The 21919-nt window shown below is 36.3% G+C and overlaps 1 protein-coding gene across 1 annotated transcript in view; it reads right to left on the bottom strand.

Moving 5' to 3' along the window:
- Col24a1 (collagen type XXIV alpha 1 chain) overlaps window positions 1–21919 on the bottom strand; it is a 305980-nt gene that overhangs the window by 248303 nt on the left and 35758 nt on the right. The window contains exons 8-11 of the mRNA XM_042685239.1: window positions 12917–12961; window positions 9517–9570; window positions 7488–7532; window positions 862–915 (exon numbers count right to left, since the gene is read on the bottom strand). Coding sequence (XP_042541173.1) covers window positions 862–915; window positions 7488–7532; window positions 9517–9570; window positions 12917–12961 — 198 coding nt within the window. The remainder of the gene's footprint in view (window positions 1–861; window positions 916–7487; window positions 7533–9516; window positions 9571–12916; window positions 12962–21919) is intronic.

Below are 21919 nucleotides of genomic sequence, written 5' to 3'. Positions count from 1 at the left end.
TGTGGGTTTATTTCTTGGTCTTCTATTCTGTTCCATTGGTTTTTAAGCCTATTCTTGTGCCAGTGCTTTTTACTGCTATGGCTTTGTAATAGAGTTTGAAATTTGGTATTGATATTTCTCCAACACTGTTCTTGCTAGGGATTATTTTTGCTATTCTGGATCTTTTATTATCTCATATGATTTTGTGGATTGCTTTCTCTATTTCACTGAAGAGTTCCAACTATTTTCTTAATGAGGGAATTAAATATTAAATTCTGAATAAGTTTCTCTAGCTTCAAACTTTGCAGCAGTATGCTAATAGCATTTAATTCTATGATTTTACAATTAATGATGAGTGCACTGAAGTAGTCCAAATAAAATCAAATTGGACTGAATATAACACTAAGATCGATATATAATGAATTTCCTAAATCAGAACTCAGCATTGATTCATCATTTTAAGTGTGCACCATCTATTGCCAAAGATTGTAACTTTATTTACAGATACCTACACTAATGAGCAACTATATTGCCTGATTAAATAAAAAATATCTTCTGAGACTGAATTATTTATTTTATATTATACTACAAATTATATGACCTATTCAAAATTTATATTCAAGTTAAGGTTACTGAAGTATAAAATAAAAATAAATACAAATGAGTTACATATAAAATTTTTTCATTATATATTTAATATGTTTTAATGGAATTTAAAATACATAACTATATATGTAAAATTTATATTACTTTCTTATAAAACAGTTAGTATGATTTAAGGAAATCTAATTATGCCTATTCAACAAGATTATACTCCTAACATCTGAGTTTGGACCTTTGTTGTACATTATCAAATGTAGACCATTTTAGAAATAAATTTACCCTTTCTCCTTCAGGCCCCAGTGGTCCCACTTCTCCAGGAGAACCGATGAAACCCTTAAAATAAACAAGAAGTCTTTACATAATCTCATTTACATTGTCCACACACCCACACATGACTCTAAGCAGAAGTACTTAAAATTTTATTTATAGTAATATTAAATTATAATATTTAAAAGTATAAATAATTTTTCCTCCTGTCACAGACTTTTCTTCAAAAAGTTATCATGGGACTTGAACTCTGGGCCTGAGTGCTGTCCCTGAGCTCTTCAGCTCAAGGCTAGCCCTCTACCACTTGAGCCACAGTGCCACTTCTGGTTTTCTGGTGAAGTAGAGATAGGAGTCTCATGAACTTTCCTGCTGGGGCTGGCTTTAGATCAGGATCCTCAGATCTCAGCCTCCTGAGTAGCTAAGATTACAAGCGTGAGCCACCGACACCCAGCTTTAGACCACACTTTTCACTGAAACAAGTATAGAAATGGGACTGAATACATGGAACCTAATAAAAATCAAAAATGCCAAATTCTTTCCTTCGTGATTTTTTTAAAATTTTATTTTATTTAAAGATGCTGTACAGAGTTACAGTTACATGAGTAAGGTGATGAGTAAGTACATTCCTTGTCAAGTATTGTTACCCACTCCTTTGTTGTTCTCCCATTATCCCTTCCCTCCCCACCTCCCTCACTCCTCCCCCTTGAAAAATTATACATATATATATATATATATATATACACACACACACACACACACACAATATATTATATATGGTTCATTGGAATATAAGGTGGAAGGAAGACAGCAAGAGACTATACGAAAGTATACAGGAAAAGTTTCATTCCAATGTAGTAAGAGATAAAGCCAACTGAAGGAAGTTCCAAAGAGGCTGGCATTTGAGATAGTTCTAAACAGTAAGCAAAATTTTGGTAAGAAGGCTAGAGAAAGAATATACAAGAAAAACTAGAGTAGGAAGACATTATGTAATCTGTAAGTCGTAGCAAAAATGTTTACAGATGTTAACTGACTACATGCTGCCAATAAGATGCTCTGAAGAGGATCGAAGACCTATACTACCCTTATGTAGATTCCAATCTGGCCTGTGAAAGAAGACATACATATAAACTACAGTGTAAAACACTTTATCAGGGCTGGGAAGGTGGCTCAGTGGTAGAGCGCTTGCCTTGCATGCATGGAGGCCCTGGGTTTGATTCCTCAGCACCACATAAGCAGAAAAAGCCAGAAGTGGTGCTGTGGCTCAAGTGTTAGAGCACTAGCCTTGAGGTGAAGAGCTGATGACAGTGCTCAGGCCCAGAGTTCAGGGCCCACAACTGACAAACAAAAAAAAAAACAAACAAACGTTTTTTCTTGAGTTTTAGTTATATCTCAGCTATGAAAAATTACCTCTTTTATTATTTTTATAAAGAATATCAACAGTCTTAAATTTCAGGCTAAGAATTTTAGACAAAAGGAAGTTCTACACATTAAGCTACCAATGGCCATAAAATAAGGAGCCCTATAAGCATTCCTTCAGAATTTTGCTGTGGTCCACTGAAAAAGTGCACAAATTATATCTTGCCACCGAAAAGTCTCTTCCCGAGGATCTCAGACTGCCATATCTGACTCTGCCTCTCTCTCAGAAGTAGCCTGCAGTGGTCATCACCCCTTTTCCTCAACAGTTAAGATTTCCATACAAGAGAGGGCTACAAGATAAAGAGGAGAACTGGTAGGTAGACAGAGATAAAAAGTGATGGGCCCAATACATGGAAGATAATATGTGTCCCATCTTAACTGCTTGCTCCCATAATGCCAGGAGCTACTGCTCAAATGCTTCTTCCTGATCAAAAACTTGTTCCCCTAATGCTCCAGGTGCTATTCCACCAATGAAGAGAGTTCAAGGGAGTAAGTATGATACGGGCCCCATACTATAAACACTGCCTTCTGAAGGATTTCCACTGGAGTTCACTTTGGGCCCCTCTTGGGATGGACAAGACGTCTTGTTACTTTGTTTCACAGCTTTCCTTTCCTTTTCAAGTAAACTATTTATCTTTAAAAAAAAAAAGGGATGTCATGGGAAATACAAAATAGAATGGCAACTTTTGGCAGAATTATCAACTTTATCTTGAGAAGAAGATTAAAGTTTTATTCTAAGGAGATATCAATTGAGTTGAGTTGAGTCTTAAAGAAAAGGAAATGCAAACAGTGTACCATCAATCATTCAAGTAATTGCAATGAAAGGCCATAACATTTAAAAAGCCTTACAAATTGTTCTATTTGATTATGGGCAAGAAGTAAGTTTGGAAATGTGAGAAGTGAGAGGTACCAAATCAGAAAGGTCTTTTATGCCACGTGGAATATTTTAAAATTTAAAATGTCATTAAAAATTATTATATCGTTTTGAGGAACAAAATCTGCAGTTTATAAAACTCACTTGGATTTCAGTGGGCCAATAGATCTTTATCTGACCCTAGGAGTGATACTAAAAATAATACTTAAGTTTGTAAAGAAAAAATAGTACATAGGCAAATTTTAGCACTGGTAACAATACAGAAATTGAAGAAGAAAGCTGGGTATGATCGAAAAGATGATTTTTTTTTTTAGTCATTTTGAGTTTGTGGTCATGCTGAGACATCAAGATGTAATTATCTTAAAAGGAAACTGGAAATGTGAAACTCATGGAAAAGCCCAAATGAAATATTTAATTAACCCTCAAAAATCAATGGCTTTTCTGTATGCCAACAATGAGAAAAGTGTGGCTGAAATTAGGAAAGCAACTCCATTCGTAATAGCCCCACAAAAAATAAAATACCTAGGAATTAACCAAAGAAGTGAAGGGCCTCTATGATGAAAACGTTAAAAACCTGAAAAAGGAAATCAAAACAGAATTTAGAAAGTGAAAAACCTCCCATGCTCCTGGATTGGAAAGATCAACATCGTCAAAATGGCAATACTTCCCAAGGCTATCCACAAATTCAATGTGATATCTATCAATATTCCAACCTCATTCCTCAAGGAAATAGAAGAGGCAATCCAAAAATTCATATGGAACAATAAAAGACCCCAAATAGCAAAAATGATCCTTAACAGAAAGAACAGTGCTGATGGAATATCAATACCAAATTTCAAACTCTACTACAAAGCCATAGTAATCAAAACAGCTTGGTACTAGCACAATAACAGACCTCAGGACCAATGGAATAGAATTGAAAACCCAGAAATGAACCTACAGACCTATAGCCATCTAATCTTCGATAAGGGAGCTAAAAAAATAGAATGGAAGAAAGACAACCTCTTCAGTAAATGGTGCTGGCAAAATTGGTTAACTACTTGTAAAAAACTAAAGCTAGATCCTTATATATCACCCTGCACCAGAATCAACTCCAAATGAATCAAAGACCTCGGAGTCAAAGCAGACACTCTGAAAACATTAAAAGACGGAATAGAAGAAACCCTAGGTCTCCTTGGCACAGGCTGAAATTTTCTTAATAGAGATCCAGAAACACAACAAATCAAAGAAAGGTTGGAGAAATGGGATTGCATGAAATTGCAGAGTTTCTGCATGGCAAAGGACATAGCTAGCAAGATCAATAGAAAGCCCACGGATTGGGAGAAGATCTTCACTAGCCATACAACAGACAAGGGTCTCATATCTAAACTATACCTGGAACTCAAAAACTTAAATCCCCCAACAACAAATCCTCAAAGAAACAACTGCCCAATCAATAAGTGGGCTAAAGACTTAAAGAAAAACTTCTCTGAAGAGGAAAGAAGGACGGCCAATAGGCACATGAAGAAATGCTCAACCTCTCTAGCCATAAAAGAAATGCAAATCAAAACAACATTGAGATTCCACCTCATCCCAGTTAGAATGTCTATGATCAAGAACTCTAATAACAGCAGATGCTGGAGGGGATGTGAACAGAAGGGAACCTTACTGCATTGTTAGTGGGAGTGTAAACTTGTACAACCATTTTGGAAAGTAGTATTGAGGTTCCTCAAAAGACTCCACATAGAACTCCTCTATGACCCACCAATCCCACTTTTGGGCATTTACCTGAATGATCACAAATAAGACCATACTAAAGCTACCAACACAACTATGTTTATTGCAGCATTATTTACTATAGCTAAGATATGGAACCAACCCAGATGCCCCTCAGTAGATGAATGGATCAAGAAACTGTGGTATATATACACAATGGAATTCTATGCCTCCATCAGAAAGAATGACATTGCCCCATTTGTTAGGAAATGGAAAGACTTGGAAAAATTATATTAAGTGAAGTAAGCCAGGCCCAAAGGAACATAGGTCCCATGGTTTCCCTTACTTGCAATAACTAGTATATGTCTGAGTCAAGCAGGAAAGGTCAGATAAGTTGATGTTAGGCAATGAACCCCAAGACAAGTATTCAAGTGATTTTTTTTTCTTTCATGCAATTGTTTCTAACATATTTATAAGATGATTTCTATGTTGCTTTGTATGTCCCTCCCCCATGGTATAACCCCTGCTTTCACTGTATTTGATGTTGGTATCATTTGTGGAGGGGAAGGACAAAAACAAATCATTTAACTAGGGATACAGGTGGACCCATTGCAACAAGATGTACAAGTTGTTATTCGGAAAACGAACTTCACAACTTTGCCATGAAGGGGGAGGATTGGGTGGGAGGATGTGGGGGGAGTATGGGAAGGGAAGAGAAGGGGAAACAAAGAGGAGGCAACAATGCTTGATAAGAAATGTACTCGTTATCTTGCCCATGTAATTGTAACTCCTGTGTACAGTGTTCTCACAATATAAATAAATAAATAAATAGAAAATATTTAAAAGCTACATATATCTGAAGGTAGACTAGACTCCTAAGGAAAACAAAAAGAAAAGTTACCATGGGTTAGAGAGAGGGTGAAATGGAGATGGGAGAAGGGTTCTTTATAAGTACCAACAAAAAGGGTGTAAAAGAATTTGAAGTAGAGATATAAGAAGTTTTGTTAACTTTTAAATAAATTCTACTTATTGTGAATTAAGAAACAGATGACAGTTTGGAGTAAATATGTCTACAAAATAAACACTATAAAACTAAGGGATTAAAAATGCTATTTGTACACCCCATAACAATATTATTGACAATAGTCAAGAGGTGGGTGGAAGCAACCTGCATATCCATCAACAGATGGAATAGATAAATAAAATGTGGTATACATATGCAATGGAGTATTATCCAGCCTAAGGAAGGAATTCTGACACATACCACAGTATATACGAACCTCGATGACTATTATTCTTGTGTATGAGCTAATAACTCCAAAACATATGTGCAAGAATTTTTTTAGCACTATACAGCTTGCTCTTACTGCATTTTCTCATTTTGTGTTATGATGCACAAAAGACACTCTAGATTCAATTAATAATTAAAGACTCTGGATAGTAAGAACATGCTCTATTCTAGACACTGTACTTTGTTTAAGAATGTTAATCTCAAGTGGCACTGTGGCTCAAGTGGTAGCGAGCCTTGAGCTGAAGAGCTGAGGCCCAGAGTTCAAGCCCCACAACCAAAAGAAAAAAAAAAGAATGCTAATCTCAATTCTCACAACTTGAAATGTAAATTTAAGTATATTGTACCTTATAGATTTTTTTTATCTTATAACTTCAAGTTTACCTTATAACATTTCATAAGAAAAATAAAGCAAAGAGCATGGATAAAATATTTAAATCACAGAAGCTAGTAAAAGAAAGACTATGAAAAAGAGAGTAACCTGTCAAACTGAAATACTCATTTCTCATCTATCAATTTTTCTTATTATTTCCTGGATCCAAGGAGTCATGTGATTTCAATGCAATATCTAATAAGAATATGTGATTTTTTTTATTATGTAAGGATAAAGACAATAGCACATAGTGGAAACAATATAGAGCTTAAGATGGCTTTACCTTTTTACATATTAATTATATGAATATATTAATTACATTAATGTTCTTGATATAACAGCATATTTCCTTCTTTGCAGATGTTTTGTTGCTCCTGACAATTATGATTTTTGTATCATAAAATTATCTCAGCCTTAAACTTCTGTGAATTCTTTTTACCTTTTTAAGCTTTGCATATATACATAAACAAATGATGCTATAATTTTTTTCCTTTTGTGGTAGCAGGAATTTAACTCAGGAGCTCATGCTTGCTAGGCAAATGTCCTATCATTTAAATTTTGCCCTAGTTCTTCAGCTTTTTGCTTTTTTACCTGGGCCAGTCCTGGGCCTTGATCCTCTTACTTTTACTTCCCAAGTAGCTGGGATTTCAGTCATTTGCTCTTACATTCATGCTACATTACAAATGTTCACTTAGCATACATTATAACATAATATATATGTAGTTAAAGCTACAGAAATATAGTGCATTAACACATTTGCCAGACATTCAAGCTAAGAACTGGACAGTAACAGAAAGTAATATTGCAGAGCCTACCAGTGTGAGACTGTGTTCTCTAGACATAAAAGTGAAAATAGCAAGTGTATTCTTTTCAGACTAAAAGTGAATAAAATTCAAAGCTCCTATAGAAGTCTATGTATGTTAAGTAGTTTGTGTATTTCATTCCACTTTTCTGTAAGCATGCTTAATGAAATGATGAAAATGCTTACTTACTCGTGTACCTTTAGGACCTGGGTTTCCTTCTGGTCCAGCCGAACCCTAGTATGAACAAAAGGCACGGTTATTATACTACAGTATTTTAAAAGACTTACCAACAAACAAATTAGTAAAAGTAAAATAGGTATTATTTTCACAGCCATAAAACTCAGAACTCTCTATATCTAACAAGAATTACAATGTTTAAGGAATTTTAGGATTTCAGAACCTAAAAAAGCAAATATGTTTAGTTATGTAACTATAGTACATTAACAGCAAATATTTTCCCTAAATTATTTCCCTAAATTATTATTCAGAAAACTATCCATGTAAGTTTTAAAGATTTCTAAATAATTTGTTGTAAGATATATTCTGATGATGATGATGATGATGATGATGATGATGATGATGATGATGATGATGATGGGCTAGCAGTGGGTTTACACTTAAGAGCACTGTCCCATCGCTTTTTTACTCAAGGCTGGCACTCTACCACTTGAGCTACACCTTTACTTCTGGCTTTTTGTTCTGGCTAATTAGAGATAAGATTCTTACAGACTTTTCTGCCTTGGAAGGCTTCAAACCAAGATCCTCAGATCTCAGTCTCCTGAATAGTTAGGATTAGAATGTGTTTTTTTTTAATTTTTATTTTTCACATACTTGAGAATAATAATAAAAATATAGCATTCTGCATTTATTTAATTAATTTTATAAATAATATATTCACAAAACCTGGAAAGTAAACTTGTTCTCTGGTAAAGTAAACTTGTTCTCTGGTAAATCTTCATGAAGAAGCAAGAGGAAGTTGAAATTAGAGGGAAGTATTGATGAAATGATTCAGAATTAATTTTCTAAATAGCATACAAAGAACTGAATTCAGCCCAGATAAAAGGTATTTGGTAGTGCTATAAGCAGAACTGTCAACTGTTTGCAAAATTTTTATACCTGTATTATTAAAAACAATGCTTGTTTTATTTACCATAGCTAAGATATGGAACCAACCCAGATGCCCCTCAGTAGATGAATGGATCAAGAAAATGTGGTATATATACACAATGGAATTCTATGCCTCCATCAGAAAGTATGACATTGCCCCATTTGTTAGGAAATGGAAAGGCTTGGAAAAAATTATATTAAGTGAAGTAAGCCAGGCCCAAAGAAACATAGGTCCCATGGTTTCCCTTATTTGCAATATCTAGTATATGTATGAGTCAAGCGGAAAAGTTTAGATAATGTTCGTTTAGAAAACGAACCCTTAAATATGTATTTTAATGTTTTTTTTCTTTCATGCATGTGTTTCTAACGCATTTATAAGATTATTTCTTTGTTGCTTTGTATGTCCCTCCCCCACAGTGTAACCCCGGCTTTCACTATATTTGATGTCGGTATAACTTGTGGAGGAGATGGGGACAAACAAGCCGTTTAAGGATTCAGGTGGACCTGTTGCAACAATGAGAAGTACAAAATGTCATGTCAAAAACGAGCTTTACAATGTCGGTGTGGGGGGGAGAGAGGGGGGGAAGGATTGGATGGGGGGGAGGGGGGAGGCTGGGAAGGGAGGTGAAGGGTAAACAAAGGAGGAGGCTGCAATGCTTGGTAAGAAATGTACTCATTATCCTGCCCATGTAATTGTAACCCCTCTGTACAGTATGTTCTCAAATAAAATAAAATTAAATTAAAAAAAAAAAAAACAATGCTTGTTATAGAGTCCTAACCTTGAATATGACTATTTTGATCAATAGCAGTATTGGAAGTCAGCATAGGACATTTTATAAACATTAAACTACAGGACATTTAAATTAGGTGATTCCACTACACATCACAAACACATTTAAAGGATCCACCCTTGCTACAAGAAAAACTTTCTGCAGCCACATTTTTAAATGACTTTTTAACCACTACCATTTTGCAATTATTTCTGTATGAGTAACTCATCATTCAATAAAAATAATCCAACTGCTTTGTGAACATGAACTCTGGAAATCAGAGCCTACAATGTATTAATGAAGAGGATTATTCAAAGGAGAAGTGTAAATAGTTACTGCACCTGCCTGCCAGGGTAACCAGGTGTCCCGATACTACCAGTAAGTCCTGCAATTCCCTGAAATGAAAAGTGAAATAAATAAAACAATACAACAAAGGCAAAGAAAGTACAATGAAACAAATCTGCTAGATTTATAATATACAATTTTGGAAGCAATTTTCCCTCAAAATAACTGAGTGCCAAGCATTGCTTATCTTATTCAAGCCAATATTTTAAGGAAAATGATCCAAAATAGCCAAATAAAACAAATTAGAGCTCCAAATGAGATCTGTAATCATGATAAGCCTAAAATACAAAAACCCAGTTCTACATATCTGAGGAAGAGATTTATTCTAGAGAAAGAGCTGGTGTATTTCTTAACAATTGCTATCTTGGTGGTTGAATTCCTTTATGTATGTATGTATGTATGTCAGTCGTGGGCCTGAGTTCTGGGCCTGGGCACTGTCCCTCAGCTCTTCAGCTCAAGGCTAGCACTCTACCACTTGAGCCGCAGTGACACTCCCAGCTTTTTCTGCTTATGTGGTGCTGAGGAATTGAACCCAGGGCCTCATGCATGCAAGGCAAGCACTCTACCACTGAGCCACCTTCCCAGCCCTGAATTCCTTCTTGATTACACAACATCCCTTAACTGTTTGAGGAAAATTGTCGAAGTCTCAGAAGACTCTAAGGGACAGTGAACTTCAAAACCATCATTCTTCCAGGTTCAACATATGTTTATAGCAAGTCTGATTAAGCCAAGAGATTAGGTAGTAAGAGTCTTTATCATGACTCAGCTCTCCTTGATCATCACATAGTAAACAGAGACGTGCTATTTGCCCCCAAAATTAACAAGCTGAAAGTATGAGCCTGATGATCATGGACAACGGTGTTAGGATATGGGCTTTTTAGAAGTAATTATGTTCTGCAAAAAGCCCTTATGATGGGATGAATGTCTAATCTATTATAAAAATGAGATTATCTCTATACAATAGATAAGAAAAATAACAAATTTGGATTCCTATGGACAGATTATTAAGCTAGTAAGTGAGACTAATACCAGAGACTTCCATTCAAGGTTGTGAGTTTGAAGTATAAACAACTTCTAATAACATTTTTGGGAAAGTCTTCTAATTATTACATTATTGCTTTAATTTTTACAACTGTGTTCCTTTAAATCCCATCTAAATCCAAAAATACACAGACCTTTCTCCCAGAAATTCCTAATACCTTACATTTGATTGTGGCAATAGAAAGGAGTGAAGCAAATCTGAAAGGCTTCTTTTGTTCTTTATGTCAGTATTATCAGGCTAATGCCAACCTCCATCCGTTTCTATACCTAGCCTAATACCTCAATAAAAGGTAAATCTGTTATAACACATGGGTAAAATCTGATGGTTCAAAGGACTTTCATACACAGAAATCTTAACACATTTCAGCTGCACAGAGAAAAACACAAAAAGAATTCCACTGGATATTTAAGTTCTGAAACAACGGCATTAAGTAAAATAAACAAATAAGCCATTAGCATAGTCTTCAACTGGCATAAACATAGTACAAACTATCCACACTCCAAAATCACTTAAACAATTAAAGAAACTCAAAAGAAACACCACCACTCATTCATGCCACACTTTAAACATGGATTTATACAGTTGATTCAATCAAATCTATAGATTGTGTAGAAGAACAGATAGTTCTATCTCTCTCAGAATTTCTCTTGAGAAATTAAGATCAGGAAACAAGGAAGCCTTCCCCAATCACACTTCGCAGCAAGCATTAAAACACCCATATGGAATCAGTCAGATTTCATTCAGAATCCCAGCACTGCTATTATATATAGATGAGCTTTCTCTATATGATCTGTTTTCTCACCAGTAAAATTGAATAGTAATAACTATGTCTTGAGATTATTGTGTGGAGAAAATAGAACAATGTGTAGGAGCATTTTCAAAAATGGATATGCAGCGCTAAATACAATAACCACTAGTACTGCTGAGTATAAAATTATTTATATATGTAAAATATTGACTACGGTGCTACTAGATATTATGTTGCAGTTAGTGGTATATAGTCTGGGAAATTGCTCTTATTATGCTAAATAGCACAGATGATATCATTTAGCTATTCTTCAATGTTAACACAAACTTTGACTCTACCTAGAAACAAACAGATAAGAAGAACGAAGTCCAAAAATACATTTTTCCAACCTTTACGACTGAATTTAGACTCCAAAGATATATTCCACCTTTAGAATAATATCATGCATATGGACAGAGCTAAGTAATAAAGCAGATGGGAGAGAACTGGTCAGTACTGACTAACAACCAAGTTTTCTACTGATGTGTGAGGTATAAGGTTTCCTTCATTGATTTCAGCCAAAGCTGTACACTAGGGATTTTTCTTTCCCTCCAGGGATTAATTCCTACTGCCCTTCTCCCAGTTTCTTTCTTTACAAATGCTTAAAAGCTTTTCAGCACTTGTTTGATATTCAGAAAACCATGACTGCACCTGTCACAAATATACATGGTGCTCTACCTGCCATGAAAAGCAATTATTAATGTTGAGAAGCTCTGTCTCAGAGAGCAAACAGAGGGAGCTTGCCCTCTTAATTTGAAGAACACAGAAAACTGGCATTATTTTTTTATTTGTAGATTTACCTTAAGAATCAACCTTCATTTTTTTTCTAGAGTTACCTTGAAGGCTTCCTGAAGCTCATGAATGAATGAATGATGGTATCCATTACCCTAATCAACTTGTAATGGTAGTATCCATTACCTTAATCAATTTCTAATCCCGGCCCTGTTCACTATTTATTCACTCTGGCTTAATATAAACTATGTTGTCAACAAGAGATGTAATTCTATTTTATTCTAGAGTAAGATGATTTTCAGGTGGAAGGAAAGAAAACAGCAATATGATAAAAAGAAAACTAATTAGTTCCAAAATTGTTTTTGGTTGTAAATGGCATGTACATATATGAATGGACAATCGTATGGTATAATTACATATACCATTATAACTTGGTTGTTAGTAAAAATTTGTATTTTCATATGCAATGAACAGAAAACTAACAGCTTTAGTGATCAGGCTTTAGTGAACAGATAATGACACACAAATGTCCAAAACATGGTGTGTGTGTGTGTGTGTGTGTGTGTGTGTGTGTGTGTGTGTGTGTGTGTGTGTGTGTGTGTGTTGTGGAAAAGAGTGCTTTGAAATAAATTAGACAAATAAGGAAACTGAATAATAGTGAAATATTATTTATTAAAAATTTTAAAGAATCTATTGCTAACCAATCAAAAAGTTGTCTTACATAAGACACTGAAAAGAAAAATTGACAGGTAAGGGAAAATAATCTCTCAAAAAGTTCCTTAACATTTGTCTTTTCCACTGGAACACATAAGAGTGTTAGAAAGGAAGTACTTACTTGTTCACCACGGAGTCCTGGGAGCCCTGGATGGCCTTTGAGACCCTGAAAGGGAAAAGGTGAAGCTATGATAGAAAAGTAAACTTACATCAACAAAATAACCAAACATATGTACTAAGTTGCTTTATCACAATTTTATGTTCCTTTTATAATATACATAATATATATAATACATATATATAATACAATAATATATAATACAATATACTTCACACAAATCCGTGTCCTATTGAATTTAACCTATTTAGTTAATCAGTTTACTGCTCATTAAATAACAAATTAATTGTGTATTAACTGGATAATTTTATTATCAGCTTAAATGGTAGCCAAATATTGAATAGAAAGTAATACACATCAACCCCCTGTGTAAGAATGCATTCACAAAGTTTGCTGAGGTCTGTGGAAAAGTTGGTTTTAGTTCAACAATGCTGAGATAAAATGCCTTCATATATGCATGTTTGTAATTATTGAAAGGCTGAACCATACCGAGTCAGTTTCTCTAACCAATGATGGCCATTCATGATTGAATTAACTCAAATGAAAGAGGATTCTCACAGACTTATCAAAAAGAGATCTCATAAAGTCAGCTAGGAAATTGGCAACAAAAAATGTTTCCAAGTAATATAATCAAAAGAAAATCGTAATATCAATCATTAACACCAGCTGTTATAAAAATATATTTCCTTTAGAAAGATCTTCTTGTAGGAGCAAAATGAATGTTGATAAAAGCACAGAAAAAAGAAAATAAAGAAGTCATTGGAGCTAATTTGTATAGTTCTAATCTATCATCAGAAAATGAATCTACTGCTTCTGGAGATTTTGGTAAATATAAAAAAAGCAAAAAAACTTCTAACTCAAAACCTCATGGAATTTTAAGCAAAATATAATTTAAAAGTCTAAAATAACCATAGTTGATAAATATGAAAGTATTCCATTAATAGACTGTGAAGAAGACAAGTTTTAAGATTTCCAAATGCACCCTAATTAAACAATCATATAGGATGAATAAATGAAGTTTTGTCAGAACAGATAAGTTTGGACTAATGGATTAGAAAAGGAAATTATTAGACTTATATTGGGAATATTACAATACTAAAAGGTGGTGGGGCATTAAGAGGTGATTAGATCCTTAAGAAAGATGCTTTTCTATCCTCTGAAAAAGATAGACAAGTTACCCCAAGAACAGGTCACTATAAATACTGTCCCTTTTAAATATTTTCTTTCACATATGTCCCTTTGGCCCTGCTGTTTTCCACCATTAATGGTGACAAAGGAAATGAGGCTTTCACTAGGAGCCCAGCAGACAAACCAACACCACACTCTCCAGAATATGAGGCAGTAAAACCTCTTCTTTATAAATTGCTTCAGATAATATTCCAGCAACAACAGCATCAAGAACAACAACAAAAATGGTCTAAGGAATCCAAGAAAAGAACTGAACTTCATAAATCATGGTATTATCTAAAACGTATGCTTATTATAATAAATAGCATCTATACACCAAAAATTTTCATAAAATAAGGAAATAAGAAACATCCTCACACCACTCAGACAGTGGTGTTGGCTCAAGGAGGCTAGAAATAAAAGCCCCTGAGATAGTTACAGGAAGAAGAGGATTAAGGAGTCAGGGCAGGAAACACATAAGCTGGAGAGACTGTCTACCATGAGCTTATTTCTTTTTTAATGAAGAAAAGTATGTACTTATTTACTGGCTTATTTATCTTCCTTTGTGAACTCAAATATATCTACATATTCTTTTGGTTCATCACAAATTGTATTTCTGATCAATATTTCTTTTCTCTCTAGCCTAGAGTAAAACAAATGAAGTGGTGATACCATTTCTTTGGATTACCTTCCCCAGAGTCTTTAGACCACCGAAAGATATATGCTCATCGTGCTTTCTTATGCATGTACAGTTCCATGTTAAGGTAATTTAATCTTTATTCAGAAAGCCTGATAATATGGCAGCACCCTACAGTTAGCAGCCATTCTTCATGAGCTCACTCCTTTACCTGGCCTTACCCAAAGGATGGCATTGAAACTAAGGAAAGACAATACAAAACTGGCCAGTGGCCAAATAGGCCTTAGGAAGAAGACTTTTTGTCTAAAACAATATGAGATAGGCTAATCAAATTCTATTTTTTAAATGAAGTCCAACCATTAAAAAACAATAATAAACCAGATGCTGGTAGCCCACATCTGTGATCCCAGCTATTCAGGAGGCTGAGATCTGAGGATCATGGTTCATAACCAGCCCAAGCAGGAAAAGTCCATCAGACTCTTATCTCCAATTAACTACTGGAAAACTGGAAGTAGAATTGAGTAGCTCCAAGTGGTAGAGTGCTAGCCTTGAGCATAAAAGCTCAAGGACAGCACTCAGGCCCTGAGTTTGAACTCACAACTGACAATAGTAATAGTAATAATAATAATAATAATGGACCAGGAGGTGGTAGCTTATGCCTGTAATCCTAGTTACTCAGAAGGCTGAGATTTGAAGATCAGGGTTCAAAGCCAGCCCAGCCAGGAAAAGTCTGTGAGGCACTGATCTTCAATTAACCACCAAAAAGCTGGAAGTAGAGCTCTGACACAATTTATAGAGCACTAGCTTTGAATAAAAACTTAAGTGATGGTTTCTAGTAGCTGAGTATGTGCCTCAGTAGTGGCCCACACCTACAAAATAAAAGCAAAAATGAAACAAACAACAGAAAAAGTCACATACTTTGCAGTGGGTCAGAGGAAGCTGCAAAGATTTATCAAGAAAAGATAAGAAGAAAGTAGAGTCTTTGAGATGCTGTATGAACATGCAAATATACATGGAAATTAAGAATACAACTTGGCATCAGTGGCTCACACCTCTAACGCTAGCTAGTCTGGAGGCTGAGATTTGAGGATCAGGATTTGAATCCAACCCAGGCAGAAAAGTCCATTAGACTTTTATCTCCAATTAAGAACAACAACAAAGTCAGAAATGGAGCTGTAGCTTAAGTGTTAGGGCACTAGCCTTGAGCAAAAAAAACTTAAGGAGTTCAAGCCCCAGGACGGACACACGCACACACACACACACGTGTACGAAGGTATTTTGAAAAAGAATATTGTCAGAGGAGAAGCGAAGTAACATTGAAAGAGATGCAGAATGAAGGAGGTAGTACTAATAGAAACATATTTTAAACATCCACAAACTCATGCTTGTAAGATACTCAGAGTGAATTGGAATCGATGTCTTTCTTTATGATTCCAAGTCATATTACAGTACCTATTTTTAGATTTCATGTGGTCCCCGTTTCCCTTAAGGCTGCAGAGAGAATTGAAATATTTGACTTTTTTCCTTAAGATGGCCTAAGCCTCTGTGCTTTGCAATCAAAAGCGCCTAAGTAAAACAATATGTTTTGGGGGGTGTTTTTACTGCTAGCAATATGAACAGACTGAGCACACTAAGTTTTAAGTCCAGTATTGCCACTAACTAGCCATATCATGATTGTCATTATCTTCTTCTGTGAAAAAAAAAAAACAGCATTGATTACACTAATAGTAAAATGTCTTCTTAGAATTCATGATTACTAGAATCTAGGAGAAAGTCACTACTTTGTCTTTGTGTTTAATTTAGCCATCAAATAAAAGACAAAGGCAGATATAAGATGATTTGGGCTTGGAAACACAGAAAGAACAACATCAATGTACAAAGGTGGTGTAAGACTTAAATATGAAGTGTCCTCCTCTTAAGCTCCCCATCTTGTGGTACTAACTTGGGAGGTTCTGGGAACTTTAGGAAGTGACATCTAGTTGGTGTAAGTAGGTCACTGAGAGTGTGCTTTTGAAGATCCCACGGACTTCTCAGCTGCTTCCTGATTCCATTCCTCCATGAGGTGACATTATGACTTACCATAGGCTCAGATTCAATGGAAGCAAGGACTGTGGACTAAAAATCTGAAACTATGACATAGGATTAATAATTCCTTCAGTTGTTCCATCAAGAACTTTGGTCATAGATACAAAGAAGTAACTAATATGGGTGGGGACTCAGGGATGAAAAAGAGGAAGAGGGTGGGTTGGGTAAGAGACCAGCATGGTAGTTTGTTCAAAACACGGCTATAAATTAGATGAGAGTGATAGAGTTAAAGAGAACATATATTTCTCAAAGAGCTTAAACTCTTTTAAGTTACTTTTCTATTTAATTCAGAATGGTATCTCCAGTGCCTAGAATAATAGAAACTTGTTAGCTAAGTGATGTAGAGACTTGATGAATGAATGAATGAACTCACTGGATAAAAAATTAGTTAGATAAAAAACAAATTCTAAATATTTCATATTTTGGTTCTCTTCTCTCAAAATGAAAGATAATAAACCTACCTTTTGCTCTAATAAAATATGATACTGTTCTATCTGTAACATGCTAGAGTTATCAGCACTACTGCATAAAATCTTTCATTTATACTCTAAATTTGGGATTATAAACCTCATTTATTTTATGCAAGGCATACACCTTGGAAAAGCAAATGAATAAATTTCTTTTTTTTTTTTAAATTTTATTTTATTTGAGAACATACTGTACAGAGGGGTTACAATTACATGGTCAGGATAATGCATACATTTCTTACCAAGCATTGCAGCCTCCTCCTTTGTTTACCCTTCACCTCCCTTCCCAGCCTCCCCCCTCCCCCGCAAATGAATAAATTTCTGGGAAAACTTTCTATGTTCCAGATTTGGCACTGCTCCAATCTAAGAACATCATCTTTTCTTTTAAAAATATAGGCCTATGTGCTGGGAATGTGACTCAAGTGGTAGAGTGTTAGCTTTGAGCCAAAGAAGCTCAGGGACAGTGCCTGGGCCCTGAGTTCTAGCCCCAGGAATGGCAAAAAAATAAAAATAAATAAATAAATAAATAGACCCATATTTCAGTCTTTCAAAAGTATCAGTTGATTTAATTTTTCCTATTCCGATATAGAAGAATAAAAAGGTCAGTAATTAGCAACATTGATTATTTTTTTCTGATAAGCATATTGAAAAAAATGAAGTAGATACTTTCCTTAAGAATGGCTAACAAGCCGGGCGCTGGTGGCTCACGCCTGTAATCCTAGCTACTCAGGAGGCTGAGATCTGAGGATCACGGTTCAAAGCCAGCCCGGGCAGGAGAGACTGTGAGACTCTATCTCCAATAAACCACCAGAAAACCGGAAGTGGCGCAGTAGCTCAAGTGGTAGAGCGCTTGCCTTGAGCTGAAGAGCTGAGGGACAGCGCCCAGGCCCAGAGTTCAAGTCCCATGACCAACAAAAAAAAAAAAAAAAAAAAAAAAAAAAAAAAAAAAAGAATGGCTAACAAGAAAAATTCACAAAATGTTTCATAATGGATTAGAAACATATTGCAATAAAATGCCCTTACCAGGAATTCCAGTATTCAATGGGACAGGAAATCTGAATCTTAGATACAGGCTTTATTTTTAGTAATTCTTTGAACAACAATTTGAGCCCTTACAAATTTAGTAAATAGGTGGCCACACAACTAGCTCTTGTATAGAAAAAGAAAAGAAAAAGAAGTCTCAAAATTATACCCAAATGACAGATGGCAGACAAATTTGAGTCGACATAAATTTCTAATAAAGAAGTCTGTATACTGAAATACCTTAACCCAAATGAACTTATAATATCATGGGAATTTTGCTCATGTGAGCCAGTCTGAAGGAAATCCATAGGTAAATGTGTAGACAGTGGAACATTCTCAAAACCTTTCAGACTACTTTGGTAACCATTGTGCTCCTTGTTGGAAGTTTCAGTACTGTATTGCCTTGTGCTCAGCATCCCCTCTATTAGCAGACATGGAAGATCATAGACATGGCAACTGGGGTGGTAGCCCAGACTCTCAAGAATCAGCATTTGAATTAGAAGCTCACTTCTACATAGGATTGGGAAACAAACCAAGATAAAAATTGTTCTGTAGATTTTGATAGAAATGATGGGTTGGTGAAAGATGATCTATAGAGTTAGTTGTAGAATAGCAGAATTCTCTATATTTATCATTTCAGAGATTGATTTTTATGATGATTTTTTGCATTTTTTTCAATTTCACCTTGACATTCAATATTGTTACAACTCCTTACTAATTTCCTTGTTTTAAAGTCTTTATGTAAAACTGAATGCTCACTAACGCATTTATAATATTATTTCTTTGTTGCTTTGTACGTCCCTCCCCCACAGTGTAACCCCCGCTTTCACTATATTTGATATCAGTATAACATGTGGAGGAGATGGGGACAAACAAGTCGTTTAAGGATTCAGGTGGACCTGTTGCAACAATGAGAAGTACAAAATGTCATGTCAAAACCAGCTTTACAATGTCGGGGGGGGGGGGGGTATGATTGGGTGGGAGGGAGGGGGGAGGCTGGGAAGGGAGGTGAAGGGTAAACAAAGGAGGAGGCTGCAATGCTTGGTAAGAAATGTATGCATTATCCTGACCATGTAATTGTAACCCCTCTGTACAGTATGTTCTCAAGTAAAATAAAATAAAATTAAAAAAAAAAAAAAAAACTGAATGCTCAGCATGTGGGGGTTGAGGAAGCAGTTCTGTACCTGAACACAGAACCTAAGTGCCATTCCTGAGCTTTTGGTTTATGGCTTGTGCTCTACCATTTGAGCCACAGCTCTTCTTTTGGCTTTTTGGTGGCAAATTGGAGATGAGTCTCATAGACTTTCCTGCTTAGGCTGCCTTTGAACTACAATCCTCAGATCTCAGCCTCCTGAGTAGCTAGACTTACAGATATAAGACAGGTACCCAGTTCCTGAATACTTTTTGAATGAATGATAAATTACAATTCAATCTAATAGATGTTTTTAGTTCTTTTCCCCTTTCCAATTATATATTGATATGTACTATGAATATCCTGTTATGAAAAGACTTCGCTTTTTCTCAGCTCTTTCCTTCTCAGCTCTTTCCCAGCTCTCTTAGCTCTTTTTCCCAGCTCTCTTTCCCTGCTCTCTTTCCCAGCTCTCTCTCTCTTTCCCAGATCTTTCCCACCTCTTTCCCACATCTTTTCCCAGCTCTCTCTCCTTCTCAGGTCTTTCCCAGGCCTTTCCCAGCCGCGTGGAGTGCCAACCAGGCCTGGTCCCAGCAGGTCTACTGAATTAACCTACCCCTTACCTGAATACCACGTGCGTGGTGCTGTTCTTACTCAGCTACCTCTTTTTAAAAACCTAACATAAATGGTGCCATGACTCAGATAAAGGGCTTAAAGTCAGGATAGGTGGGATTCCTCTCCAGTTTTTTTCCTTTTTCTTTTTTTGTTTTTCCCTTTTTGCTCTGAGGAATACCCATAGATCTGACAACCTTTTGCAAACCGGTCTGTCTGCTGCGGACACAGCACATCGATGCCATTGCTGGCCTTCACATCCATGTCCACACCACTTCTCTACTCTGGTGAGTGAAACTACTCTCTACGGCTCTCTGTTGCTCAGTCTCTGTCCAGACGTGGCACCACGCCAGAAAGCTCCTACGGCCTTTAACTGAAAGGCCAGTCACCTCTGAAGCTGAAGCCGAGGACGCTTGGTTTTGGGAGCTTGGCCATTTCTCTCTAGAGGGCTCTGGGGGAAGTCGGGACGCCGCTTCTGCCTGGTCAGCTCTCCTTCACTCACCAGACTCAGTCTCTACACGTTTAATGGGGTGCTGCAAATCACGCCTGAGCCATGAAACTCCTTTGAAATGCCTCCTGCACTCCCTGGAAAGCCAGAGCACCTAATTTTATGCCATTCTCAGAATGTACAGTTTTTGCCACTGCAATGGTAAATGGTCAGAAGTCTATTTACTTTCAGGCTCTCTTTGCTCTCTCTGCCATTCATGTCCAACTTTCCCTATCTCTCCCTTTCTCTTTTCTACATTTTGGCTTGTGCCCTGAAGAGTGCAACACAGGCTGGGTCCAGGGGACCCCCCTCTAGGTTCCCTCTCAAAGGCTAGCCAATGTAGGCTTGATCTATTTGTTCAGGCTTTCTTTGCATTTTTTCAGAAATTTGCCATCTTGAGTTAGCCATCTTGGCCACATGGTGGGTTAAGGGTTTGGCCCCATCTGACCCTTAACCTTCCACCAAGCTTACTACTCCATCCATCTATTCTAAGGTGCCTTGCTAACAAGTTGCTCTTTTCACAGGCCCTGGTAACTGAGGCCCAACTATCTGATGTGCTTTGTTAGCAAAGATGTCTACACACTGTTGTCAAAAATTTTAGGTTTTGAGTTTTGCCTTTTTTGTTTTGTGTTGTGTATTCTACTACTGACTACGTGGTTCTAAAATACTGGGCATATCTGTGCTAAAATTCTCATAACATCTAATGAGTTTTGTCATTTCACAATATTTGTGGTCAGTTCTTGATAAGGAGCAAGTAAGCTGTACTTATTCTATCTGATCTCCTTGTTGCTTTAATTGGAAACAATAAAGTACTTTTGTGGCAAAGATTTCAGTTCAAAGCCAGCCTGGGCTGAAAAATCCCTAAGACTCCATCTCCCAACTAACCTGCAAAGAGCCAGACTGGAAGCATGGCTCAAGACTCTTATCTTTAACCAGCCAAACACTGGAAGTGCTATTGTAACTCAACGTGGTAGAGCACTAGCCTTGAGCAGAAGTGCTCAGGGACAGTGCCCAGGCCTTAAGTTCAATCCTCTTTAAATACCAACTGGGATAAGCCATCCCAGCAACAATCACCTAGACTCAGCCAGTCTGGGGAACAAGGGACCATGGAGAGGAGTAAGAGGAGATGATGTCACATCAGCAACTTTGTGCCTCCCCTTTCAAAATTAACCAGAGCTGGAAGGTCAGTAGAAGTAAGAAGCCTGCCCATCCAATGTCTATACCTGCCTACTTATTAACTGGACAGGAATTTATATTCTTGCCTTTGTTACCTGACTTCTCCTCTACCTAGTCACCAGATGTCAGAAGTAGCTAGGGACATTTCTACCAACATTTTTCAGCTCCAAGTCCTTCCTCTTGCCATTTATTTACTCTCTAGCATTTTTCTTCCAGCCCCTCA

The sequence above is a fragment of the Dipodomys spectabilis genome, unplaced genomic scaffold (assembly GCF_019054845.1).
Source record: "Dipodomys spectabilis isolate Male_0828 unplaced genomic scaffold, ASM1905484v1 ptg000002l, whole genome shotgun sequence".
Taxonomy (NCBI): Eukaryota; Metazoa; Chordata; class Mammalia; order Rodentia; family Heteromyidae; genus Dipodomys; species Dipodomys spectabilis.
The sequence above is the reverse complement of the archived record's forward strand: the minus strand, read 5'-3'. Positions and strand labels throughout refer to the sequence as shown.